This window comes from Octopus bimaculoides, chromosome 22 (genome assembly GCF_046866305.1).
Source record: "Octopus bimaculoides isolate indiv1 chromosome 22, ASM4686630v1, whole genome shotgun sequence".
Classification (NCBI taxonomy): domain Eukaryota; kingdom Metazoa; phylum Mollusca; class Cephalopoda; order Octopoda; family Octopodidae; genus Octopus; species Octopus bimaculoides.
The window spans coordinates 690,281-714,951 of NC_142949.1; the positions used below are offsets into that span (position 1 = coordinate 690,281).

Consider the following 24,671-nt stretch of genomic DNA (forward strand, 5'->3'; position numbering starts at 1 on the left):
TTATCACAAGATATTTATTTATTTATTCATTTATGTCTAACATTCCATCTACACATTGATATTTCCATATGTGGCGCTTAAATAGACAAAAATGACTTTGCCAGTGAGTTTTTTCACCTGCGATATTTCAAAGGGTCAATCCATCAGACTCAATATTTTCATTCCAAAAGCCTTTATCATTATGATGTGTATGTATGTATGCATGCATGTATGTATGTATATATTTATGTCACTTGTTAAACATTTCGAGCTTTCAACATTTCTGAGGGGACCTTATCACTTATCAGTACAAGAAAACACATTGAGAGGAGGAAAGAGAAGACAGGCTTGAAAACAAAAGCAAAATCAAAACACATTAGAAACACTGTGTCTGATATTAAGTCTTTATCTCTTTGTTACTTTGTCGTCTTTTTACATCCCAATTATAAACACGAGCCATATCTGTAAAGTACTTTGTAAGGAAAAAAACACAGGAAAGAAGCAATTCATAGATTTAAATACAACTCAAAATCAAAAACGTATCAACTGGAAATATTTTACATGGAATAATAAACAACGTTTATCAATGATAACCATCACTACAATCATCATTTAACACCTGTTTTCCATGCTGGCATGGGTTGGATGGCTTGACAGGAACTGGCAAGACCAGGGGCTACACCAGATCCCATAGTCTGTTTTGGTTTGGCTTCTACAGCTGGATGCTCTTCCTAATACCAATCACCCCATAGAGTATTCTGGGCACTTTTAGCATGGCACCAGCACCCACACCAATGCCTCTACGTGGGACCTTGGTTTTAAGACCTCAATTTTGTTGTGGTGGGGGTGGGTCTTCTCTGAAAGACAATGTTGGCTTCAGAGGCATTTGGTTAGGGGCCAGAGTTAAGATACTGGCTCTGTTGAGCTTAGGATTTCATAAAATTAAACTGATATCTAAATGAAACAAACAAAAAAAAGAAGTAAATTGAAATTATGGGACCATATTTTATGATTCTCGTGGTAAAGGATACTAACTTCTAGGGTGGTGATCTGGTCTCTTAAAAAGCTAAGGTCTTCTTCAAGTTGATTCAAGCTATTATTTGCCATAGACAAATTCTTCTCCAACAAGGCTTGTGCATCATCCAGACTATACTCCAGCATTACATTAGCCTGCAAAGGGAAAAGACCAAGCATGAGCGGGAAACAAGAAAGATGTTGCTGCAAAGATATACAATGGAGAACAAAATTAATTTTTTTTATTCATCATATTTCTCTTGAAATATACTGTCATTTGATCCAATCAGTTTTGCAAATAAAAAAAAAATATCATATCTGGTGTTTCAAATAGAAATTAACAGGAAATTTTGATGGAAGTTTTAATTTAGATCACTTTAAATCAAGAACTTTTGCAGGTTAACGTCACAGGTAGTCTGTTCTGTGGATCAGATCAACTGGAACTCTTGTTGACGTAACCAATGGCATACCAGCAAATTATATAACAGTTTTCTTTTACAATGCTATTAAAGTTTCAAGAAAAATATTAACTCTAAGCATGTAGAGGACACATTGTCTTTCATGGAATAATGTGTGATGGACTCATCCTCATTTTAATGTCTACTTTCCCATTCTTGTATATGTCAGACGAGAGTGATGGAGAAAAGTTTGTATGGCCAGATACCCTACCTGTTGCCAACCGCCCCTCGTTTCCATGAGGGGTAAACAATCCCTTTGTCAACTGAGTAGCAGACAGCCTGGAGAACTGGAAACAAAGGACTTTATGTAAATGAGCCCTTTGTTTAAAAAGACCACACAACATGTCTAGAAGCTTGGAGATGTTTTTGTGTATTTGATTTAGGGATGGGCACTGTTGGAGTTAATGAGAAGTAGGTGCATGGGGGGCAAAACAGAACCTTATGGCATTGAAGGATTGACAGATGTGGATCAAGGAAAAGTCTACCAGTACATGCCTTGATGGTATGTTCTAGCAGAAAGCTATATTATTTCAAGTATAAAAAACATCTTTACACATGTGAAAGAATATAATGGTAAAAAAAAGAAAAAAATTGGTGCTCTAATTAAAACATAGTGTGAAATACTAGAAGATATTTACCCCAAGCCAAAGGCACACTTTATCTGTTGGTGGGATTTTAGCCTTTGCATATAACAAGTCAGACAATAAGAATTGGGTTTCAAATGGCTCTTTGGAATCCTGGAAATAACAGAAATAATGGAATAAATGAATGGAGGACAAGATAGCATTTAATGTGAAATTTCAGTGAAATTAAAGTATACTTAATGAAAAGAACCACACCAGCAGATCAGTTTGAAATAATTAAGCAATTTGTTTTTCAACTATACGGCCTTGGATTCAGTCCTGCTGTGCAATACCTTGGACAAGGATATCCTACTAGTGTGAACCAAAACTTTGAGGGAGTTTGTTAGGAGAAACGGAAAGAAGCCCATCATACACACACACCACCACCATTTAATGTCTGTTCCGTGCTAGCATAGGTTGGACAGTTCAACAGAATCTGGTCAGCCTCAGGATGGTGTTGGTGCCCTGCTTTGATGATGCTTCCTAATGTCAACCACTTTACACAATGTATTTATTGGGTGCTCTTTTTGTGGTCATAGTACTAGTGGGGTCACAAGACAAGATCCCTTCACAGAATGGAACATGTGTAAGCATAATGGCCTTTTTCTCAGTGTTTGCTAAATTCCCTTACAAGGCACTGGTCAGCTCAGGGATATAGTCAAAGTTACTTGCCCAAGGTACTGGCATCCAATCCTCTTTATATATATATATATATATATATATATATATATATATATTTTAGGGACGTCCTCATTGAGAAATTTAATGTGAGGGAGGAGGAGCTACAGACTTGTGACATAGAGGGTAACTGGATATTCCTATGTGACAGCTTACTGAGCACCACAGACCAAATCTGCAGCTGGTTCAAAGTCACTTCCAGACCTAGGGTAACATGGTGGTAGAATAATACTGTAGACAGAGCCATTAGAGCAAAGAAATGGGCCTGGAAAACCTGGAAGAGTGGGGGTACCAGATAGCCAGAAGGGAGGCTGGGAGACAGGTGTGTATAGCCAAAGGAGAAGCAGAAGTTTGCCAATGTTCAGCAATGCAAGGACCAAGGAGTCTAAAGACTTCTGTCCTAGAATTGAAGATGTTCCTTGGGTTGAGGGATTTCTTTAATATTCTCACCCGTTCAGCTATGCACAGCTTGCTCCTGTGGATGTAGGAGCCTGGTTTTTCTAGGATCTTCCATAAGACTACTTGTGGAGTCCCTTTGTCCTTCAGGTACCACACATGGCTGGCCAAGAACGTGGCATATCAACTCTCCAGAACCCTGAGTAAGGATCAGTGGTTGGAGAGGTGCTGCTCGAAGGTGGTTCCGGAACATCCGATGTATCTTCATATACTACTGCTGCTGATGGCAGAGGGGACAGAATCTGTGGCCAGTGTCGGTGCTGCTATAGCCATCATCATTGCTGTTGGAGCTGGCATCATATTGGTGGCGGCTGCTGCTGCTGTTATTATCGTCATCATTACTAGGATTATTGTTAGTGATGCTGCTGCTGCTGCTATTTCTGTCAGAGTTGCTGACATGGTCATTAATACCACCATTCCTGCAACTGTTGTAGTAGTAGTAGTAGTTGGGAAAGCCTCAGCCTCATAAACGACTTCCTTCGTCTCACATTGGCCTCCCACTGGGCATCTGCTGTAGTGCCTCTATTCATAGTCTAGGGGTGTAATTTGCGCACCTGTGTAATTTACGCAGGTGATTTTCAGGATAAAAACGGTTACAAAAAAGCTTATACTCATGTAAAATTCGCACCCAAAAGTTTTCAGAATTGCCAATATGGCCAGGGGGAAGAGGTTTTCAATTTAGTTGTATTTAGTATAATTTCACTTATTTATGATTAGATTTTATTAAATTTTCATTAAATAAAAATAATTTCTGTTTAACAGGTATCACATTAAAAGCTATTAAATTACAAACTGTTTATGTTGTCTTCTTCTTCTTCTATATAAATAAAATTTGTTTTTGTCAGTCCGCTTTATTCACTCTCGGTATACCCTCCTCTTCCCTTGATGAAGTCAGTCTGCTTTATTCACTCGGTATACCCTCTTCTTCCCTCAACGGTAGCGTTCCAATAAAAATAAAGTAAACGAAAAATATGACGCCAATTGTCTGCTGGGATTTGTATTCTACTTACATTTACTGATTGTTGGAAATTTGACCTTTTTCCTTTGTTCTGAGTGCTTAATTGATATCTGCCAGGATTTTTTCATCCCATTTTTTCTTCTGTATATATATCAGGTCATTAAGAATGAAAAGTCTGATTATCTTATGCACCAAGTTTGACAGTCATTAACTCTAATGTTTTATCCTGACAATTCTTTGTTTTACAACATTGAAGAGTTACATCATCACTTTTTGAAATGCAATTCATGGTGTCTGATTATATTGTGAGTTTCTCTTGTAAATCAATTTTTGTGAACCCATGGATAGATCAAAAATTTGTGTTGCTTATGAATTCAAGTTCTGTCATGGAACCAATGCATCTCAGAGACCTCGAAACATCAATGAGGTGTTTGGTGAAGATGTGGCAAATGAGTGCGCTGTACGTTGATGGTTTGAGAAGTTCTGGTGACTTTACTCTTGAAAATCAGTCCCATGGTAAACCTGAGACCAAGGTGGATAATGATGAGCTGGAAACAGTAGTGGAAGCAGATACATCTCAAACTACACGTGAGTTAGCAACAAGGTTTGAGGTTTCGATTCCAACTGTATTGGACCAACTGAAACAAACTGGCACTCACAAGATTCTTGTACAAGGTGTCATGCAGTGGGACAGAACCTCGAACTATGTGATTGGTGAGTAACCATGCCTGCACCTGTATGTCTATTCAAAAATCCTAGGATTTGAACAGATATGTTTAAAAATCAAGGATAATAATGATTAAAACAAGGGAGAGGGATATTAATTAGTCTTCAATCCTGTTTTTATAAAGGAAAAATAGGCACAGGTGTGGCTGTGTGATAAGAAGCTTGCTTCCCAACCATATCGTTCTAGGTTCAGTCCTACTGTGTGGCACCTTGGGCAAATGTCTCCTACTATAGCCTTAGGCTGACCAAAGCCTTGTGACTGGATGTGGTAGATGGAAACAAAAAGAAGCTTGTCATGTGTCCCCTCCCATCACCGCTTGACAACTGTTGTTGGTGTGTTTATGCCCCCATAACTTAGCAGTTCAACAAACAAAATGGATCGGATAGAATAAGTACCAGGCTTAAAAAAAAAAAAAAGCAAAATAAGTACTGGGGTCAATTCATTTGAATAAAAATCCTTCAGCATGGTGCCTGAAACAAGTAGAAGAATTAAAGAATAGACCAACCTTTATTGATTGTAAATGCTTAACAATATCGAGGCACGTTTTTATGTCTGGTATTTGAGTCTTCAACCTGAAAAAATAAATAAGTTAAACCATCATCATTTTAACATCAACTTTTTCCATACTTTGTAATGATTGGAGTTTATTGAGCCAGATTTTCTATGCTTGGATACCCTTCATGCTACCAACCTTTACCTGTTTCCAATTTTAACTGTATTATTTTATCACCACAAGAAAATTTATCAGTTGCTTAGCACTAGCAGGGTAGGTACTAATGTCATATATGGTGAGGTGATTTTTATAATAAAAATTAACCTTCTGCTAATCAAATGATAAACAGATAAGATGTTAATGTAAATAATAATATAAATTATAAACCACAGTGTTATACAGAAAAAGGGAGACCCTTTTCTGCCTCAAATTTATGTTTATGATGTCAATAACATTTGCACAGGCATGGCTGTGTGGTCAAAAAGTTCATTTCACAACCATGTGGTTTCAGGTTCAATCCTATTGCATGACATGTAGAACAATATCATGACCTCTAGCCTTGGGAGTCAGAGATATGGTAGACATAAATTGTATGGAGTCTGATGTGTGTATGCGTGTCAGTAATAACACCATTTGGGTTGTGGTGAGATTTGTTTATATCCCACAGCTCAGTGGTTTCAACATGTGAAGCCCAATACCCCCACTCTTACTTCACTGAAGAATGGTTGGTGAAAGAATAGAAAAGGCACATGAACTCAATACAAACAATAGTTCCAACAACAGTTACAAAAATTGATATAAAAAAAAGGGACCACTAATTTTGGGGTCAGTAGAATGTTTTAGCTAGTTTCAATGCTAAAGGGTTAAAAAGGTTTTCTAAAGAAGCTTTCTTGGAAAGAAAACAAAATCACACAACCTACCGAGCTTTCTTTGTATTCAGGTTGTAATCCATGAATTTGTATTTGCAATGTTGCTCGTCGAATCGTTTCAGAACAGACTCAGCAGCCTCATTGTTCTCAGAATTTTTCATGAAGTTTTCAACATCTTCCTACACAAAATTAAGACAACAGAGAGCAAAATAAATCACTGGATAACCACCTTGTTCGACAACAGCTATGTTGTTTGACAATAACTACCTTGTTCAACGATAGCTATGTTGTTTATAGAATAACTAGTGTTGCCCACCATATGATGGGTAACTTGGGAAGTGTACTTTTGTCACCATGGGTAATATCAAGAAATATAGCATGCATTCAATAATTGTAATGTAACTTTAACAAACTTCTCGTATATTTGCAATAAACATATTTTACCAAATTTTATCAACTTAATCACAATCTGCTCCGTCAGAAACCTATCTTTGCAAAATTTCAGTAAAAAAAAAAAAAATGGATTTTTCAGAAAGCTATCGTTACCTGCTACAAAGTTTTGTATGTACACTCACCCTGCACCTCTTGTGTTAACTTTCTTTATTTCACTTTTACTCTTTCTACACATGTAAAGCATGATTGGAGAAATCAATAAATTAACCAACTAACATATATATCAACTACTGTTGCAGGAATTTTGCCCCAAGGTAAGAAAACAGACACATACATAGCATGTATGTATGCATGTGTACACATGTCAGAGTTGGTAAATATATCTGTTAAAATGAGATGGCAGTGTTACTTTCATTTTTGTGTAATTTAGACAATTCATTCACCGCACCATGTATATATATATAGGTCACCTGACCAAGCTTAGGACAGCAGTAACCCCAAACAAGAACTGTAGATCATTTTAACATCCCCTTCAATGCTTCAAACAGAATTCATTGAGGAAGATTTTTTTTTATTACAGCAGGATGCCCTTCCAGTCTCCAACTGATACTTGTTTCCAAGTGAGGTAACATTTTCCCACAACTGGACAGGTTTCCATGGAAGATCAAAAACAAATGACATTGCTTTTATGATGGTAAACAAGCCACATATCAAAATGAGGTACAAACACACACATATATTGGCAGATACAAATGTAGATGAAAAACCATCAGATGCTGGATCACTGCTAAATCAAATTTTGGCACAAGGTCAGCAAGTTCAAGAGAAGGGGTTGATTACATTTATCCCAAGGCTTAGCTAGTAATTAGTTTATCGACACCCAAAAACATGAGAAGCAAAGTCCACCTTGGAGGAATTAGGACTCAGAATGTGAAGACAGACAAAAAGCCAGTAAGCATGTCACCCAGTATGCCAATTATTCTGCTAGCTTGTTGCCTTAAGACACACAAATAATATTTGATGACCTCACTGGAGCTGGCATCATATAAAAAGCACTCAGTACATTCTGTAGTTGGTGTTAGGAAGGGTAACCAGCCATAGAAAACATGTCAGAGTTTGGCAGCTCCTATTACACCCTCCAGCTCATGCCAGCATGTAAAACAGATATATGATGATGATTTTCCTTTGCATAAAGCCATACATTTGACAGTGATGGGTCAAGAAACTACTTTACAAAATGGAAAGTCTATTCCAAAAGAATTTCAAGAGAAAAAAAAATGAAAGTAAATAAATGTTATCTGATTCATTAATAAATAATAATGGATTCAAATTTTGGTACAAGGCCAGCATTTTTAGTGGGAGGGAGTTAGTCAATTAGATCAATCCCAGTGTTTATTTTATTGACCTCAAAAGGTAAAAATTCTCTATCATGAAGTATAAAGGACACAGTTAAGTCTTCAAGAGTATGTATATGCCATGGAAGAAGGGATGGATAACGAAGAGAAAAATATTATTAAATATTCATATTTGAAATGCATAATTAGTGTGTATCAAAATTAGCAATCAGTTAATCAGCAACACATTTTACTGACATTTAACATAATTCGGATGGACTGAGGCAAACATTTTTTCTTGTTAGGAATTTTATAGTTTCACAAATGAGGCTATACAAAGTTTTATGAAGGAAAAGGTTAATATGATTTTGCCTTCTAGAAAGCAGCCTGTTAGATAAAAGCTCTTATCCATTTTTTTTTGTTTTTTTCAAAAATTTTCACTGCTTTACAACAGTTGTTGACAGACATCCAAAACAAACTGTTAGTTGTTTGGTAACACGAGTAGCTGGATAAGAAATTCTAAGTAATAGGTAGGTTTAGTTAGTAATGTGCAAATAACCTAGAAAGAGGGAAGAAGGATGATTGATATATATATATATATATGTATATATATATATATATACACACACACACACACAGTAGAAGAGATACTTGGTGTTGCTTGGGATTAAAATGTCATAGTTTTTTATTGTTTTACTTGTTTCAGTCATGTGACTGCAGCCATGCTGGAGCACCGCCTTTAGTTGAAAAAACCGACCACAGGATTTAATCTTTCTAAGCCTAGTACTTATTCTATTGGTGTCTTTTGCTGACACACTAAGTGACGGGCAAATAAACACGGTATATATATATATATATATATATATATATATATATATATATATATATATATATAGTTAAAAAAAACAATAACAAAAAAACAAAAAAACAACAAAGTGAGGACGTGATATGGATAGTATTATTGGACGCTCAGGAAAGGAAAGAGAGAGTGTATGACGTTTCGGGCGTAGCCCTTCGTCGGAAAGATGGAAAGTTCGGAGAATGGAAGAACGGAGAAAGAGGAAAATGGTACCGATGCCCACAAGGTTATGTATATATATACATATGTATATATATAATATATATATATATATATATATATATATATATATATATATATATATATATATATGTATATATACATATATATATATGTATATATACATATATATATATATATATATATATATATATATATATATATATGTATATATACATATATATATATATATATAATATATATATATATATATATATATATATATATATATATATATATATATGTATATATACATATATATATATGTATATATACATATATATATATATATATAATATATATATATATATATATATATATATATATATATATATATATATATATATATATATATATATATATATATATATATATATGTATATATACATATATATATATGTATATATACATATATATATATATATATATAATATATATATATATATATATATATATATATATATATGTATATATACATATATATATATGTATATATACATATATATATATATATATAATATATATATATATATATAATATATATATATATATATAATATATATATATATATATAATATATATATATATATATAATATATATATATATATATAATATATATATATATATATATATATATATATATATATATATATATATATATATACGGGTTTGGACAAAATAATGGAAAAACTTTAAAATTTCAAACAAATTTATACTAATATGGAGTATGCGACTGTTTTTCACTGTTCAGTTACAGTTTTGGCACCTCTATCTCCCAAGGATCGCCTCTGAAGACTTCTAATTTAGGCACTTGGTTACAAATTAGTGGGGAAGGTATAAAGCTGACTTAAATCAACTGCAGTACAGTATTTGTGCTATTTGTACCAATCTCAGAAGGATAAAGCAAACACTTGTATTGGCTTTATTCCTCCGAGATCAATATTTTCTAGTTGGGATTTGAACTCAATATAAAAGTACATATCTGAATTGCTGCACGATGTTTTGGCTTTATGATTGAAAGAAAGGCGTGGCAGCCATGCCTTTGCCAAAGTCATTTGCAGTGAAAAAGAAGTCAAACAGTTTTAACTGCACACTGAAACCGCATAACGGTTTTGGCACAAACCCAAGTTTGAAAAAAGAGAGATAACAGTGTGAGGGAAGGAATTGAAATATAAAAATAGAAACTCTTACAATACAGGTGACAGCTGAGAGAAGTTTTAAATGACAGGAATTCAAAAATAACAAAAGTAAGTTATATAGGGGATTCTTCTATAATAAAAAGGGTTCTCAAACATTTTTAATCTATGGACCCCTTTAATTATTATTCTATTCTGGTGGACCCTTATAATCATTCAATGTTTAAAAACTAGTTTTATAGAAACATCTTTCAAAATTCCGTTTTTCCATACACAAACTTGTGTAGGTTGAACTATGTAAATGAGAAAGAAACCTTGCTGTTTCTTGCAATATGTATCAATACATATGTCTAAAGCAACATTTTTCATGGACCTTTTAAAGAACTATTGTGGATTCCCAATTTAGTATTTTGTTGCATGGACCCCAGTTAAGAACCAATGGATAATGCATAGAAAAAGCATGAGACTGAAAGAAAAAAAAAACAGAATTTCAATTCATGAATAATAATAAAACGATCATATGAAAAAACGTGGGCTGCCACATGATCTATGTCTTGATGCCTTAAAGTTAAAACAAAAGATCACCAAAACATGTCTACTCGTCCCTTTCATATCCATTTTTGGTACTACTTAAGAAGAGTGGACCTGACATGTACACCCATGCCAATCAGCGGATGCACATACCGCACACACATGCGCTAATCAGCACCTGCAATAAAAAAAAAACCTCTACATGTATGAATATGTGTAAACTGTAAATGGGAGGGAGGGGGAATTTATCTATCCCTTTATCTATCTAATAAAACAAATAACCGACTGAATGAATGAAAATAAAACAAATTTTGAAATTGAAATAAAATGTTACTCAAAAGTAGTCATTAAAAAAAGTGAGAATAAAAATTTGCTTACTCAAAAGTAGTCGTTATTCAAAAGTGAACCATTCTGAAAGATATTTTAGAATTTTTCCGAAAACATTCATCTCCAGTCTTCCCATATTTTTCCTCCTCCAAAGAAACTCGTCTAGATGGGATTCAATCATATTTGTGTATACTTCCATCATACTTTTGAATCTGCTTCTCACATTTTTTCCAGTAACATTCAACTGAGTTGGTATGTATGTTAGTTACTGGATTCACAGATTTTTTCTCTATGGTTCACTTTGAAATAGGAATACCATGGTCCAACACCAATTTCAACTATTCCATTGTATCCACTCCAACAATCCGAATGGGTAATCGTTCCTGATTTTATATACTTTCTGATAAGGGGGAGCAAAGTTTCAGAGGAACACCAGATGTCCTATTTTGTCTTCTCTGTCCCATCCTCCAAAAACCCCACCTCTCCTGTGGTATTCTGCCTCTATTATACTTCCTTTGGCACATCAAATGATTCGTCTATTTCGACGATGTACCCTAACTCCTCCAACTTTGTAGGGATTACATACAAGATGGTGACTTACTATGTCTCATGTATTGATACCACTCTATCACCATTGCTTCTGAAAGACCTGCCATGAGATATTTATGGAGACTTTTCTGGACCATAAATTCAAGAGCATGATGGAAGTACACACAAATATGATTGAATCCTATCTTGACGAGTTTCTTTGGAGGGGGGAAATGTGGGAAGACTGGAGACGAATGTTTTTGGAACATTCTAAAACATCTTTCAGAATGGTTCACTTTTGAGTAAGTAAATAACATTTTATTTCATTATCTTCACTTTTCTTAATGACTACTTTTGAGTAAGATTTTATTTTAATTTTCTTTATTTTCATTCATTCAGTCGGTTGTTTGTTTTGATAGATAAATCCACCCCACCCCCTCCGATTTACAGTTTGCACATATTTATACATGTGGGGTTTTTTTTAAATTTTTCTATCGCAGGTGCTGACTAGTCTACTGACTAGCGCGGGTGCGCGCGAAGGGACCACTCTTCTTAAATAGTACCCCATTTTTCACCCCTAGAGAGAGACACAAAAAAGCTTAGAAATCTTAAGCACATAAACTCTCTTCCAGCCATTATAGCAGCTTCCAGAGAACAGAAACCAAAAATTTGAACGTTTTAACGTTATAGAATTCGATTTTTTTAAAAGATAAATATAGAAGTGTGCCTCCATCCACCCCACGCGACTTGGCTTTCTCAGAACTTTCATTAAAAATACTTGTTTTTGAATGAAATTTCCTTTACAGAGATATATATGGTATAAATGAATCTTGAGTATGAACCGATAAAAACCTATACGAATCTAACGAATTAAACTACACAGGAATTTAAAATATATCGTAAGTTATGTGAAGGTCAACAGTATTTTAAAATATATTATTTCAATCTACTTGTGAACAGAAAAAAAAATAATGAAAGATGGAGAGGTAACAAAATTCTATAAATAAAATCTCGGAAAAATTAAACTCGAATTAAAAGCGATGGAAGAGTGAAAATAGCTTCGACGTTCTGAACATGAAATATGAATCATCATCAATGTTCAAATTAGAAATATTTTTCTAATCAACTGAAAACGGCATCAGCTTAAATTCTCGTGGAGACAGAAGGAATAATTAAGGGATCGATAGTAAAATTTTATATTTAAACTTTAATTGTCAACTTTTATATTGAAGGAAACGAGTCGCAGGTAAGATTCATCAACAAGCGTCAAGACCAGAATGGGAAAATGTTTCAATATTAAAAGGTGAATTGGGAAACGTAATGTTTCTGGTGGGCTCTAAATGGAAGAGAAAAGGGTCAATCTGAAATAAATATTCCTTTTATGGCAGATCAATAAAAATTTACATAATAAACTTATTGGGGTTTTTTTTGTTTCTTCATGTAAAACATTTTTTAAACATTTATGGTTTAAGATTGACTCCATTGAGTTCCCGTGCAGTATTTAATCATCTTTGATAATTATTTTCTTACGCTTACTCAGAAAATATCGAAATTATCAAGAGGAAAATATTATTAAGAGAGAATATTTAATTATTAGGTTAAATAATCGATAGAAGCTGTGTGTGACAAGTTATCTTCTTATTTTCTCTTTTTAGTTCCTCTTCCTTATCTTGAAACGAAAAAAAATATTAAATATTTACAAAACAGTAAGTAATTACTGCATTGGAAACACTCAAGCGTAACCCAAATTGAAGATAAGAATCGTTTCCATTGCCTAGAAATACTGTAACCTACCACAAAGTCTGCCTTGGGGATTCCGCTGTGGTTCTGCTCTTCGTCTGCCTTGTCGGCCGCCATGCTGTTTTGTCAGTTCTCGCGAGATTCTCTCGAGAAACAATATGGCGATGTTAAAGGTGAGTCCAATGATCTTCGCCTCTTCCAGATTCTTGTAGGACATTTTACCTGATTATTCCTTTCCATTCTTGCCCTATTTCTCTCTGTGCATTACAAGGCTTAATTCTGTTTTTATCTAGCTATTTTTAATTTCAATTTTATTTTAAAACTGCCGTAAAACTCAACGCTTTCAACTTTGGGTCCCGACTTGCTTTCAATATTCCTCATCAAACTACAACAATACACGTTTGACTCGTTCAGCTTACTAAATACCCCCGAAGCATGTGCATTATATTTACTTGTGTCCGGATTATTATATACTTACTGCTATAATATAAATCACATTTGATCTCTAATCTACCGTTTTATCCCTAGCACAGTTATATCTTTTCAAATATCGCTCCCAAATATTTTCCTTCGTAAAAACTAAAATGGACCGCAGTTTTTCTTTTTGTTTTTTGCTTTCTTCTCTATAATTTATAGAGTTTATATTTTCATTATATAAAATTACACACTTGAGTGTTCGTGGGAAAAAAATGAAATATCAATATGAGAAAGAATAAGACAATCGTTTTTTCCCTTTCTCTCTCTTTTGTTTATCTTTTTATACCTTTTGACTTATCCTTTGTGCATACGTAAATATTACCTCTCAGTTTTGAAATATTTACATAAGTCTCTCACATGTCTTCACTTGTGGCTGTTATAATGGTTGATTCTTGTAGTCACCTTGTAATTTTCGAGGTCTTATATATATATATATATATATATATATATAGGTAATAACCTGAAATTTGCATTTCTATCTTCGTGTTATATATATCATTCGAGGTAGTACAGCTGGTATTTTTCATTTTTAATCATATATTTGACAAGAAATGACAATCATTAACTTGTTATATACTTTGTAGCAGATTTAGCAAAACACTATTTTCCAACTAAAATGTTATATGGTCCAAAGTTACCAAATCTGACCCCACTTCTCAAATAAAAGACTTAGTTACACAAACCAATTCCACTATATTACATTAAATAGAAATTCTTCTTAATTATGAAATGAAATATTTGCAGTTTCTATGCACGGTTTATGTCTTATTTCACAGCGCTTTTATATTATTTACCGTTTAGGCCATAGTTTGTACAATTGCCAATTCTCACAAAGAGAAAAATAAATTGGAACTGCTTATATTCCGTTAAAATTCTCTCACCTCCCGCATCACTCCACTGTTCGAAGTAAGATTAAAGTAGATATTTTGTTTATAAAATATTGAAAGAAAAAAATGCAAATTTTTAGTATGTGTTCTTTTAATGTCATTTTATTAATTACTTCATATCGATTATTTCCGATTAGTGTTTCCCCCGACAGGAAAACCGATCGTACTTATGAGTGATCTATTGTCTTAATTGGCTGGAGACATTTAATTGAAGTTGCATTGAGAAAAGGTTGAAAAATAAAAAAACAAATTTAACCGCTCAGATTTCACTCTAGATAAACAAGTAACAACATTCTTTAATCCTTCTATACAATCTTGACCATCATAAAATAAAATATTTGATGATTTAATATTAAATAAACATTTCTCGCTTTTTCATTCCCGTACTTATGAAACAAGATAGTTTTTCTTTTTATTTCCTTAAACATTGTTATCTGGACCATTAGACATAAGCAAATTCTTCTCAGTGCAAACTTGATGTATGCAGGAATTTCTAGTATTGTCAAAGAAAGAGTATAATTGATTAGTCTTCTCTTGTTACATTTGTACTTTTACAAGAACAAAATAATTTATATTATATATTTAAGAAAATATTCATTTCACAAGTAAGTTTAATTCATATTTTATATCCAGATCTTAAACCTTTCAGCATGCCCAATTCTCACTTTATGATTTCGATCTTCGTGTCCTGGTCATATCTTCACGTTTATTTTTTTCTTTTAACTAAAGGTTGTTCTTCGCATTTTTGTTGTTGTATGCGTTTAGATTAATAAAACAGTTATTGCTTCTTGAATTATTATTTATTAGTGAGCAAATATAAAAGGAACTCTGGTCTTTGGACATCGTTTAATAGGCAGTAACTACACTTGTATCACATGACTAATGGTGTAAAGGATTAGGGGTCGTTTAGAGAAGGCATATATATATATATATATATATATATATATATATATATATATATATAAAATAATCGTTGTCGTTTAACGTCAGTTTTCCATGCCAGAATAGGTCAGACGGAATTTGTTGAGACTGACTTACTACAGCCAGGTTCCCTTCCTCTCGTCAACTTTCGCCCTTTCCGTGTAAGGTAAAATTTTCCCATGACCAGACATATTTTCATAGAAGAGTGGAGACGACGACGGACACCAGTTTCATGGTGGTGACATTCGTTTACAACTATCACCTGAAGTCAAAGCAAGGAGACAGTCACACAAACACACACCCATCTATTTATATGACAGGCTTCTTCCTGTTTCTCTCTACCAAATTCACAAGGCTTTGGGCAGCCTGGGTCTACATTAGAAAACGCATGCTCATGGTGTGGTTGGGAAGCAAGACTTGTTATCACACAGGCATGCCTGTGCCTTTGTATGTAATGTTTGGCATTCGGAAATTGTGTGGCAAGTGTAACACGAAATGATATTGAAAATAGCCATGTCGTGTGTGTTTTGTCTGTCTGAGTTATTTATTAATGTTCCTATATTTCCTTTTCTTAAAATATTCACTGACTCACCGTGGAAAGTTCCATCCCTCATTCATTTTGATTTATGCAGTTTGGTTTAAGATTTTGCTCTTTAGCACTGATTTAGTGCATATATTTCATAAATTCAACAAAGTTTTAACTATGATATTTAATGCAGATAAGCAAGGACCATTATTAAGGTTAATCATTGATTTTTGCAGGCATGGCTGTGTGGTAAGAAGCTTGCTTCCTAACCACATGGTTCCAGGTTCAATCCTAATGCATGGCACTTTAGGCGTCTTCTGCTATAGCCTTGGGTTTACCAAAGCCTTGTGAGTGGATTTAGTAGATGTAAACTGAAAGAAATTTGTTGTAGATATATATATATATATATATATATATATATATGTGTGTGTGTGTGTGTGTGTCCCACACTATCACTTGACAACTGGTGTTGATGTATTTACTTCTGTAACTTAACAGTTTGGCAAAAGACAGTGATAGAATAAAAACTGGAGTCAATTCATTTGACTGAAAAAAATTCTTCAGGGTGGTGCCCCAGCATGGCTGCAGTCTAATGACTGGAACAAGTAAAAGACAAAAAAATTATCACAAGGCCAAACATTTTGAGGAAGACTATAATTGATTGAATTGACCCCTGTTTTTCATTCCTTATTTCAATGACTTCCAAAGGATGTGAAGTCAATTGTCCTCCAGCAGATTTTGAGCTCAAAATTTAAAGAAATATGACTAAATCCTTCATGGTATTGATCTACCACTACTAATTCTGACAAATGGTTTTCAGAACAGCTTTCAAATCAGTGTTTCTCAACCACTTTTTACCTGTGGACTCTTTTGATTCCTATTTTACTTACCTTGAACCCCCCTTCCCTAGTCATTCGGTGTTTAACAAAATTATATTTTTATAAATTTTATTAGGAATTGTATAAAAAAAATTGTTGAACTATTTTGTGTATTGTAGAAGTATAACCAATTTATTGCAGATAAATTTTAACAACAAAATCTTGGACCCCAGTTGAGAACCACTGTTTTTAAAACTGCATGTTGTTGTCACAGTTGTTGCCATCACTAAACCATCAATTGTCTTTCAATCAGATGTTTTGTTTTTTTACACTTCTAATGTTACATTGTTACAGACCTTATTTATGCAGCTCTTCACCAATGTATCTCGTCTTGACTTTCTGAGTCAGAAATAATATTTGTCTGTGTATTAGCTAATGGTTGGGATTCTTTCCTATAAGTGTAATCAATTCTAGAACAGTAACGTCTAGGTAATCAGGACATTGACTTATTATGTAAAGCAGGCATGGGCAACCTTTTTGGAGAAGCAGGCTGCATGAGACATGACTCATCAGGTGAGCCACACCACTAAGAAAAAAAAAAATTCAAGGTAATTTCTTTGTTAGGCATACCAGTCAGGATTTGCTCATGCCTGGTTCTAAAGTGTCAACAGCTCATATCCGGTCATCAATTTGCTTCTACCATAGCCTTGGGTTGTCCCAAAATTTGTGAGTGAAACTGGTTAGAAAAAAAAAAACACTGGAGGCCCATTGGATGGAATGTAATCCATGGGCCTAGTTTTGTTACATGCAGTGTCTTAATGGTTCTGCCTGACATTTATGTTATAATAGGACTTAGTCCATCGCTATGCTGCCTGTAATAATATCTGTTAATTATGCATGTATTTTCTTTTAATAGTAGACTGTCATCCAGTGAAAGTCTCACTAGTTACTATGGTGACAACAGTCTACCTATCTATCTTTCACACCCACACACACCCTGTCTCAACAACAACCACTTTTTTTTCTTTATGTTATATTGTGGAATACTCAACTGCCTACACTATGATTCAATGATTATGTAGTTCTGTTGATTGAACTTCTGGAAAGCTCATTATCGAAATGAATGGAGGACCCATCTACTTTAGCCTTTACTGTCCATGGTCCTGTTCCCTAAAATGAGTATAGTTTACTACTGTCAGTAGCAAGGAGACTACAGCCAGCAAATGTTTTGCTAATTTCCAACACTGAATTGAATTTCTTCAACCAGTAAACTTTGCAGCTGACTGATGCCCCTATCTGAGGAGAGGGATATCTCTCAACCATTCACTATTAGGCAACACAGAACGAGCTCCTGCATATTCTAACACTTAATTATGGTAGCATATAAAAGGAAAATATTGATTTTTGTTCTTAACATTTTACATGCATCTGCTACTGTACTTAATACGAGTGAGGAGAATTTTCGTGACTACTGAAGTCTGTTTTGTTTGACATTTATATATGCAAAATATGTTCAAATAATAATAACTAGCAACAGAAGCAGTATTTATCTCCCACTAGATGTTAGAACACAGACTATTGCATTGTTTATCATGAGAGGACCTCTCCTATGGACTCATGGTGCATAAAAGCAATCATGTTTGTATCACTGATATCATCCACTTTAACCCTTTATCATTTAAACCGGCCATATCTGGCCAAAATAATCGAACTGGCCAGATCCAGCCTCTCACACCTACCTTACAATATTATTCTAAAAATAAATAATCATAACATTGAAAACTCAAAGCTACGAGGTAATGAATGACTAGTTTTTGTTAATGTAAATAAATAAGCATTACATTTGATAGAGCAATCTGAATGCTAAAGGGTTAAGTGCGAGATAAACATGTTCAATATCATTTTCCAATGCAATGCTTCAACAGCAGTACAGGTGTTTAACCCTTTTGATACCATATTTCTGTTGAGATGCTCTGTGTTTCTTTCAATTAATTTTAAATATAACAAAGAATTTAGTAAAATAACTTAGCTATCATTAAGCTAGTGTTAGGAACATAAATTATGACTAAGGTTTGGTGGAAGATTTTAATTCAGAACTTTTGAAAACAAGAAATTTGTACCACAGGGCCAGAGGCAGTTTCAGATGGGTTGGTATCAAAAGGGTTAAATATTAAAAAAAGATTTATTTTGTGTTCTGTCAACATCCTTTTTTTCCACGCTTGTATGGGTCAAGGGTTGGACGGTTTGACTGAGGACTAGCGAATCAGATGACTGGACCAGGCTCCAATCTGATCTGGCAGAGTTTCTACAGCTGGATGCCCTTCCTAACGCCAACCACTCCGAGAGTGTAGTGGGTGCTTTTATGTGCCACCAGCACGAGGGCCAGTCTGGTGGTACTGGCAATGATATAGAAGCATAATATAGAGAACAACTGGAGGTTTCTATGGAACAACTTAATGACCAAATTTTTGACTGGTACAAAGTCCCTACCAGATCTAATGTGACATGGTGGTGGAACAGTGTAGTAGACGGCTATTAGAGTGAAGAAATGGGACTGGAACAGTGGTAGGAGCAGGGAACTATATCAAATAACTAGATGGGAGGTTAGGAGATGGGTATATTTCGCCAGGAGAGAAGTGGAAAGGAAGAAGTTTGCCAGTGTTCTGTGAGATGAGGGCCAGCAGCTTGAGGTGTTTCGGATTGCATGATAGTGAGTGAAAGACAATTATGATGTAGGAGAGAAGTGTGTTCACATGGATGATGGTACACTTGCAGTTAGTGATTCTGCAAAGAAGAAAAAAACTTGGAAATGCTACTATGAGATGGTTGGTAAAAGTAGAGAATGCATGGGAGAAGGAGAGTCTGTCTAATGTCGATGCAACAGAGGAACCAGCTATCTGAATTGACAGTAGCTTGGTAGATAGAGCAATTAAGGATATGAAGACAGGGAATGCCCCTGGCCCATCAGGGATCATCACTGACATGATGAAAATATCTGGCCAAGTGGGGTATGGGTTAGTCACCTATATTGTTAATCCACGAGGGAGTCATACACAACTGGTGTAGCAACATTACCGTCAACTGCTACAAAGGAAAAGGTGATGCCTTGGACAGAAATAATTACAGAAGTATTAAATTGTTGGACCAGGTCATGAAAGTTACAGATATTAGGAAGGGAGTTAAACTGGATGAGATGTAGTTTGGTTTCGTGCCTGGGAGAAGCCAAGAATAAATCTCTGTACTTGGCTTTTGTAGACATGGAGGAAACCTTTGACAGGGTCCCTCACTCCCTCATCTGATGTTCACTCTAAAAGCTATCAATAGATGAGTGTTTGATGAGGGCTGTACAGCTGTGTACAGAAATGCTGTCAGTAAGGTAAAGGTTGGCAACGACCATAGCAATGAATTTAGTGTACAAGTAGATCACTTCTCAGCCCCTTCTTGTTTATCATAGTTCTCCAGGCTCTAACAAAGGAGTTTAAGACTGGCTGCCCTTGGGAGTGTCCCTATGCTAATGACCTTATTCTTATAACTGAATCACTCCCTGAACTAGAGAGGGAATTTCAGGTGTGGAAGCAAGGTCTGGAATCTAAGGGCCTTAAAGTTAATTTAGCTAAGACCAAAGTCCTAGTAATTAGGAACACAGACATATCTCCAATCCCTTCAGGAAGATGGCCCTGTTCAATATGTAGGAAAGGAGTTGGTAGAAACTCCACACTGTATACCAAGTGCAAGCTATGGACACATAGGTGCAGCAGTATCACGAGAAGGTTAACAGAAAAAAAGCAGTCTTTGTGTGTGGTAGATGTGCAGGTACAATAAACACTAAGAATGTACAGAGAATAGATGTCCTCAAATGTCCAGTAGTAGTAGTAGTAGACAGATTCTGTTACCTAGGTGACCAAGTTAACAGTAGAGGAGGAAGTTCTGAAAGCATAGTTGGTAGAATAAGAGCAAGCTGGGCCATAGTTCAGAACCCTATCACCTTTGTTTGTAACAAGGGGCCTTTTCCTATGATTGAAAGGTAGATTGTAATAATGCCTGTACGTACAGCTATGCTATATTACAGTGAGACATGGGCTATGGCTACAGAGGACATGCAAAGAAATGAAGCCAGCATTGCTCTATTGGATGGGTGATATCAGTGTGCATGTACGACAGAGTCCCTTTTTTGGGGGAGCTTGCAAGTGTTGGTGCCACATAAAAAGCACTTGTGCCTGTGCCACATAAGAGCACCCATGCTGGTACCACATAGAAAGCACTCAGTACACTCTGTGAAGTGGTTGTCATTAGGAAGGGCATCCAGCCAGAGAAACCATGCCACAACAGACAATTAGAACCTGGGCAGCTCCCTATTTGGCCAGTTTCTGTCAAACTTTCCAACCCATGACAACATGGCAAGTGGACATTAAATGATGAGTGAGGACTGGGTTCTATGTAATTGAATGCCCCCCCCCCCAAGTTTTGGGCCTTGTTCCTATAGTAGGAAAGAATCCGCCTCCTCCTCATCATTTACCATCCATTTTCCATGCTAGTGTGGACAAGAAGGCTTGACCAGAACTGGTAAGCCAGAGAGCTGTACCAGGTTCCAGTCTGATTTGGTTTCTACAGCTGCATGCCTTTCCTAAAAGGCATCCACTCCAAGAATGTGGTGGGTGTCTTTTATGTTGCACTTTTTTCTCGTCAGTCCAATTGCTACAGTCTTCTTTGAAGATTTCTTCATATCTTGGAAAATATGCAGGGAAAGTAATACCTTCTTTTGGATTATAAACAAATCCTCCAATTGAGTTTGCTATGGCATCTGGCATGAACAACCCTGAAGTACTTTCAAACTTCTTCAACATTAATTCCAGCAACTGTTGCTGATGCAGTTGCTATGCAGGCCAATAAATCCTCCATGTTAACATATTTTTTCTTTGGTTTCGTACCAAAATATTTGACTGTCCAACGCAAGCTTCGAATATCTCATCACTGCTTTTATATCCTGAGTTGCAGATAAATGATTTTAACGAAGCAGGAGTGAAGCAATGCATTCACAGGCATAACTTCCAACTACCAGCATGTGAGACACCAATGCCTTCTTCCCATCTCAACGAGACACGTTACTCTTTATAAGAGTTCAACGAGTCCACCTTTTAACCACACAAGGGTGTTAATTTCTATCACCACAACAGTTCTACACCAGGTTGTTAGTCTTGCAATGCTTAAGTGAAATATTAAAACGCAAAATTACACATATATTTTTAAAGTAATTAACTTTCACTAAAAGTTGATTAATTTCCAGTTATCTAATGACATAGATGTATTTGTAATAAACCACATTTCCATTTCAGCAAGGGCAATCGCAATTTGAAGAAAAATGGCCTACTATGCGCCCAACAGTTCTGAAACTTTTACGCCAAGAAAGGGTGACAAAATTTGAATGGCAAGAATTGTTTTGGTAAGTTTTATTTTTTTCTGCATCAATTTATTATAATATACCCATAATTACAGGCATAAGTTGAGAAACTTGCATTCCAACCATGTGGGTATCGGTTCTGTCCCACTGATTGGAAACTAGGACCAGTGGATTTGGTAGATAGAAACTAAAAAATACTTGTGTGTGTATATGTGGAGGCAATGACAAGTAACTGAGACCTTTGGTGATTATGTGTCTGTGTGTGTGCATATATATATATATACAGGGTGCGGTGAATAAATTGTCTTTTAAATTACACAAAAATGAAAATAACACTGACATCTCATTTTAACAGATATATTTACCAAAATTACATAAGGTTATCTTGAAATACTAAAGAGTAAATTTATTCAATAAAATCGGCATTGGTTTCAACCATGGCCTCCAGACGGCTTCAGAAACTCCTACAACTCTTCTGGACAGCCAGTCTCCTTGTTTAAGTTGGTGAATGCTGCCATAATCCTTGCCTTCAGTTCATCTTTGGTGTTACAAGGAATTTTGTTGGTCTCTCACTCAACTACGTCCCAAACATAATAATCAAGGGGGCTGCAGTGTGGGGAGTTAGGTTGTCAGATGATAGGGGTGATGTGGTTGCAGAGATTGTCTGACAGCCATCACTGGGTTCTGCTTGTATGACATGGTGCAGAGTCCTTTTGCCTGGCATAGGATGTTCCAGCTTCTACCCTCTTGACCCAGGGCAGCACTACCTCCTCCAGGCACTTGATGTAGGCCTCCGTGTTGAGTTTGAGGCTGTGTGGGAAGATGAATATAAGCATAACGTTGCCATCACTAGTGATCACTACAAACACCATGATGTTGACTGGATGTTTGTTTTTTATCACTCTCGGTGCATGTTTTGTGAGCATGGCCAGCCAACAGCTGTTCTGTGTGTTCACCATCTGGTCCTGGCAGAAATTTTTCTTGTCTGATAAAAGCCAAAGCATGTTCAGTTGGAGGGGATGCTTGAGTTAGTTCAAAGCTTTGTTAAGGCAGGATCCCAGCATGATTGAAACAAGTAAAAGATAATACTGTTTTATTTTCATTTTCATTTTCAAATCTAGGGCTGTACACTCCGTGTGTTTATGGGATGAAAAAGGTCCCCAGAAGGTGTACCAGGCACTCCAAGATGACATATTGGAATTTATACGACAAGCTCAAATTGTAAGCCACAACAGATTCTTGCTATACTTTCAATGTCCAACTTGTTTTCTTTCATTTTTATCAATTCCTATAATTATAATCTGTTTTATTTATTCTTTTGAAATTTTATGTAATTCTTTTGTTACTATATTTCTGATAAAATACACTGCCTTTATTTCAGTTAATTTTGAAAATAATGAAGAATTTAGTAAAATAATTGTATCATTATTATGCTTGTGCTTGGACTGTGGTACCAGACACGTTTTTGGACTCAGCATGAACCATTGTGCCAGGTGTTGTGCTCAATTCTAGTTCTGGTTCCCGTGTGTTCAGCAGGGCCAGTTGCTCAACTGCCACTAACTGCAGTGGATGACCTTCCTTAATCCATGGATTAAGGAGGGTCCATCTTTTCGGCATGTATCACATATTTTGCCTTGGATGCAACCTTGTCGAACGTTGGGGGGGGGGGTTGTGTATCACATTCTCACTTATTTCAAAGAATGGGCTTAGAGCAACCCTCAATGGTCTTTTCATTAACTTTTTGGCTGCAGATAATTTACAACCACCTGAGGCATTCCCGATGGTTGAACAGAATTTTGTTCAAGTAGTTGCTGAAATTCCCTGTCTTTGAATCAAAATGCTTCAGTGCAGCTTTCACAATTTGTATGGCCCTTTCAGCAGTGCTGTTAAATGCTGGACCGTAAGCAGGCATCTCGATCTTTCTGCAACCCATTGATGGCAAGAGTTTCAGGCCCGTTGTCCAATACTAAAGCTGTGGGCACTCCAAAACGAGCAAAGACCTCCAGCAGCTTGCGTTTTACCGCTTCAGTCAAATGATTAGGACACATGAATGCCTCGATCCATGTTGAATAGGCGTCTACTAAGGGTATGAAGACTGGGAAAGCCCCCGGTCCATCAGGAATCACTGCTGGGATGCTTAAAATATCTGATGGTGTAGGCTATAGTCTAGTCAATCAAGTGATACCTGGAGTCATACCCAATGACTGGTGGAACTGTACCATAGTCAACTGCTTCAAAGGTAAAGGTGACGCTTTAGATAGGAATAATTACAGAGGTATCAAGTTGTTGGATCTGGTGATGAAAGTCATGGAAATAAGTAA

The 24,671-nt window shown here is 35.6% G+C and overlaps 2 protein-coding genes across 2 annotated transcripts in view; one reads left to right on the forward strand and one right to left on the reverse strand.

Annotated features, from left to right (window-relative positions):
• On the reverse strand, positions 1-13,529 carry LOC106877124 (prefoldin subunit 3). The gene is made up of 6 exons (XM_014925921.3): positions 13,378-13,529; positions 6,307-6,434; positions 5,399-5,465; positions 2,090-2,188; positions 1,011-1,149; positions 1-441 (listed from the first exon to the last, which is right to left on the reverse strand). Exons 1-6 carry the CDS (start codon positions 13,438-13,440, stop codon positions 377-379), a joined length of 561 nt encoding a protein of 186 aa, XP_014781407.1. The 5' UTR covers positions 13,441-13,529; the 3' UTR covers positions 1-376.
• LOC106877123 (cullin-5) overlaps positions 13,365-24,671 on the forward strand; it is a 24,219-nt gene continuing 12,912 nt past the window's right edge. Inside the window, exons 1-3 of the mRNA XM_014925920.3 lie at positions 13,365-13,496; positions 22,286-22,392; positions 23,472-23,571. Of these exons, the coding sequence (XP_014781406.1) occupies positions 13,482-13,496; positions 22,286-22,392; positions 23,472-23,571 (222 nt within the window). The 5' untranslated portion in view covers positions 13,365-13,481. The remainder of the gene's footprint in view (positions 13,497-22,285; positions 22,393-23,471; positions 23,572-24,671) is intronic.

Coding starts and splice junctions, on each gene's coding strand:
- LOC106877124 (XM_014925921.3), bottom strand. CDS start 13,440: ATGGCGGCCGACAAGGCAGACGAAGAGCAGAACCACAGCGGAATCCCC. Junction 6,435..13,377: donor TCCCCAAGGCAGACTTTGTG/GTAGGTTACAGT, acceptor AATTTTGTGTAG/GAAGATGTTGAAAACTTCAT. Junction 1,150..2,089: donor AAGTGTGCCTTTGGCTTGGG/GTAAATATCTTC, acceptor TTCCCTTTGCAG/GCTAATGTAATGCTGGAGTA.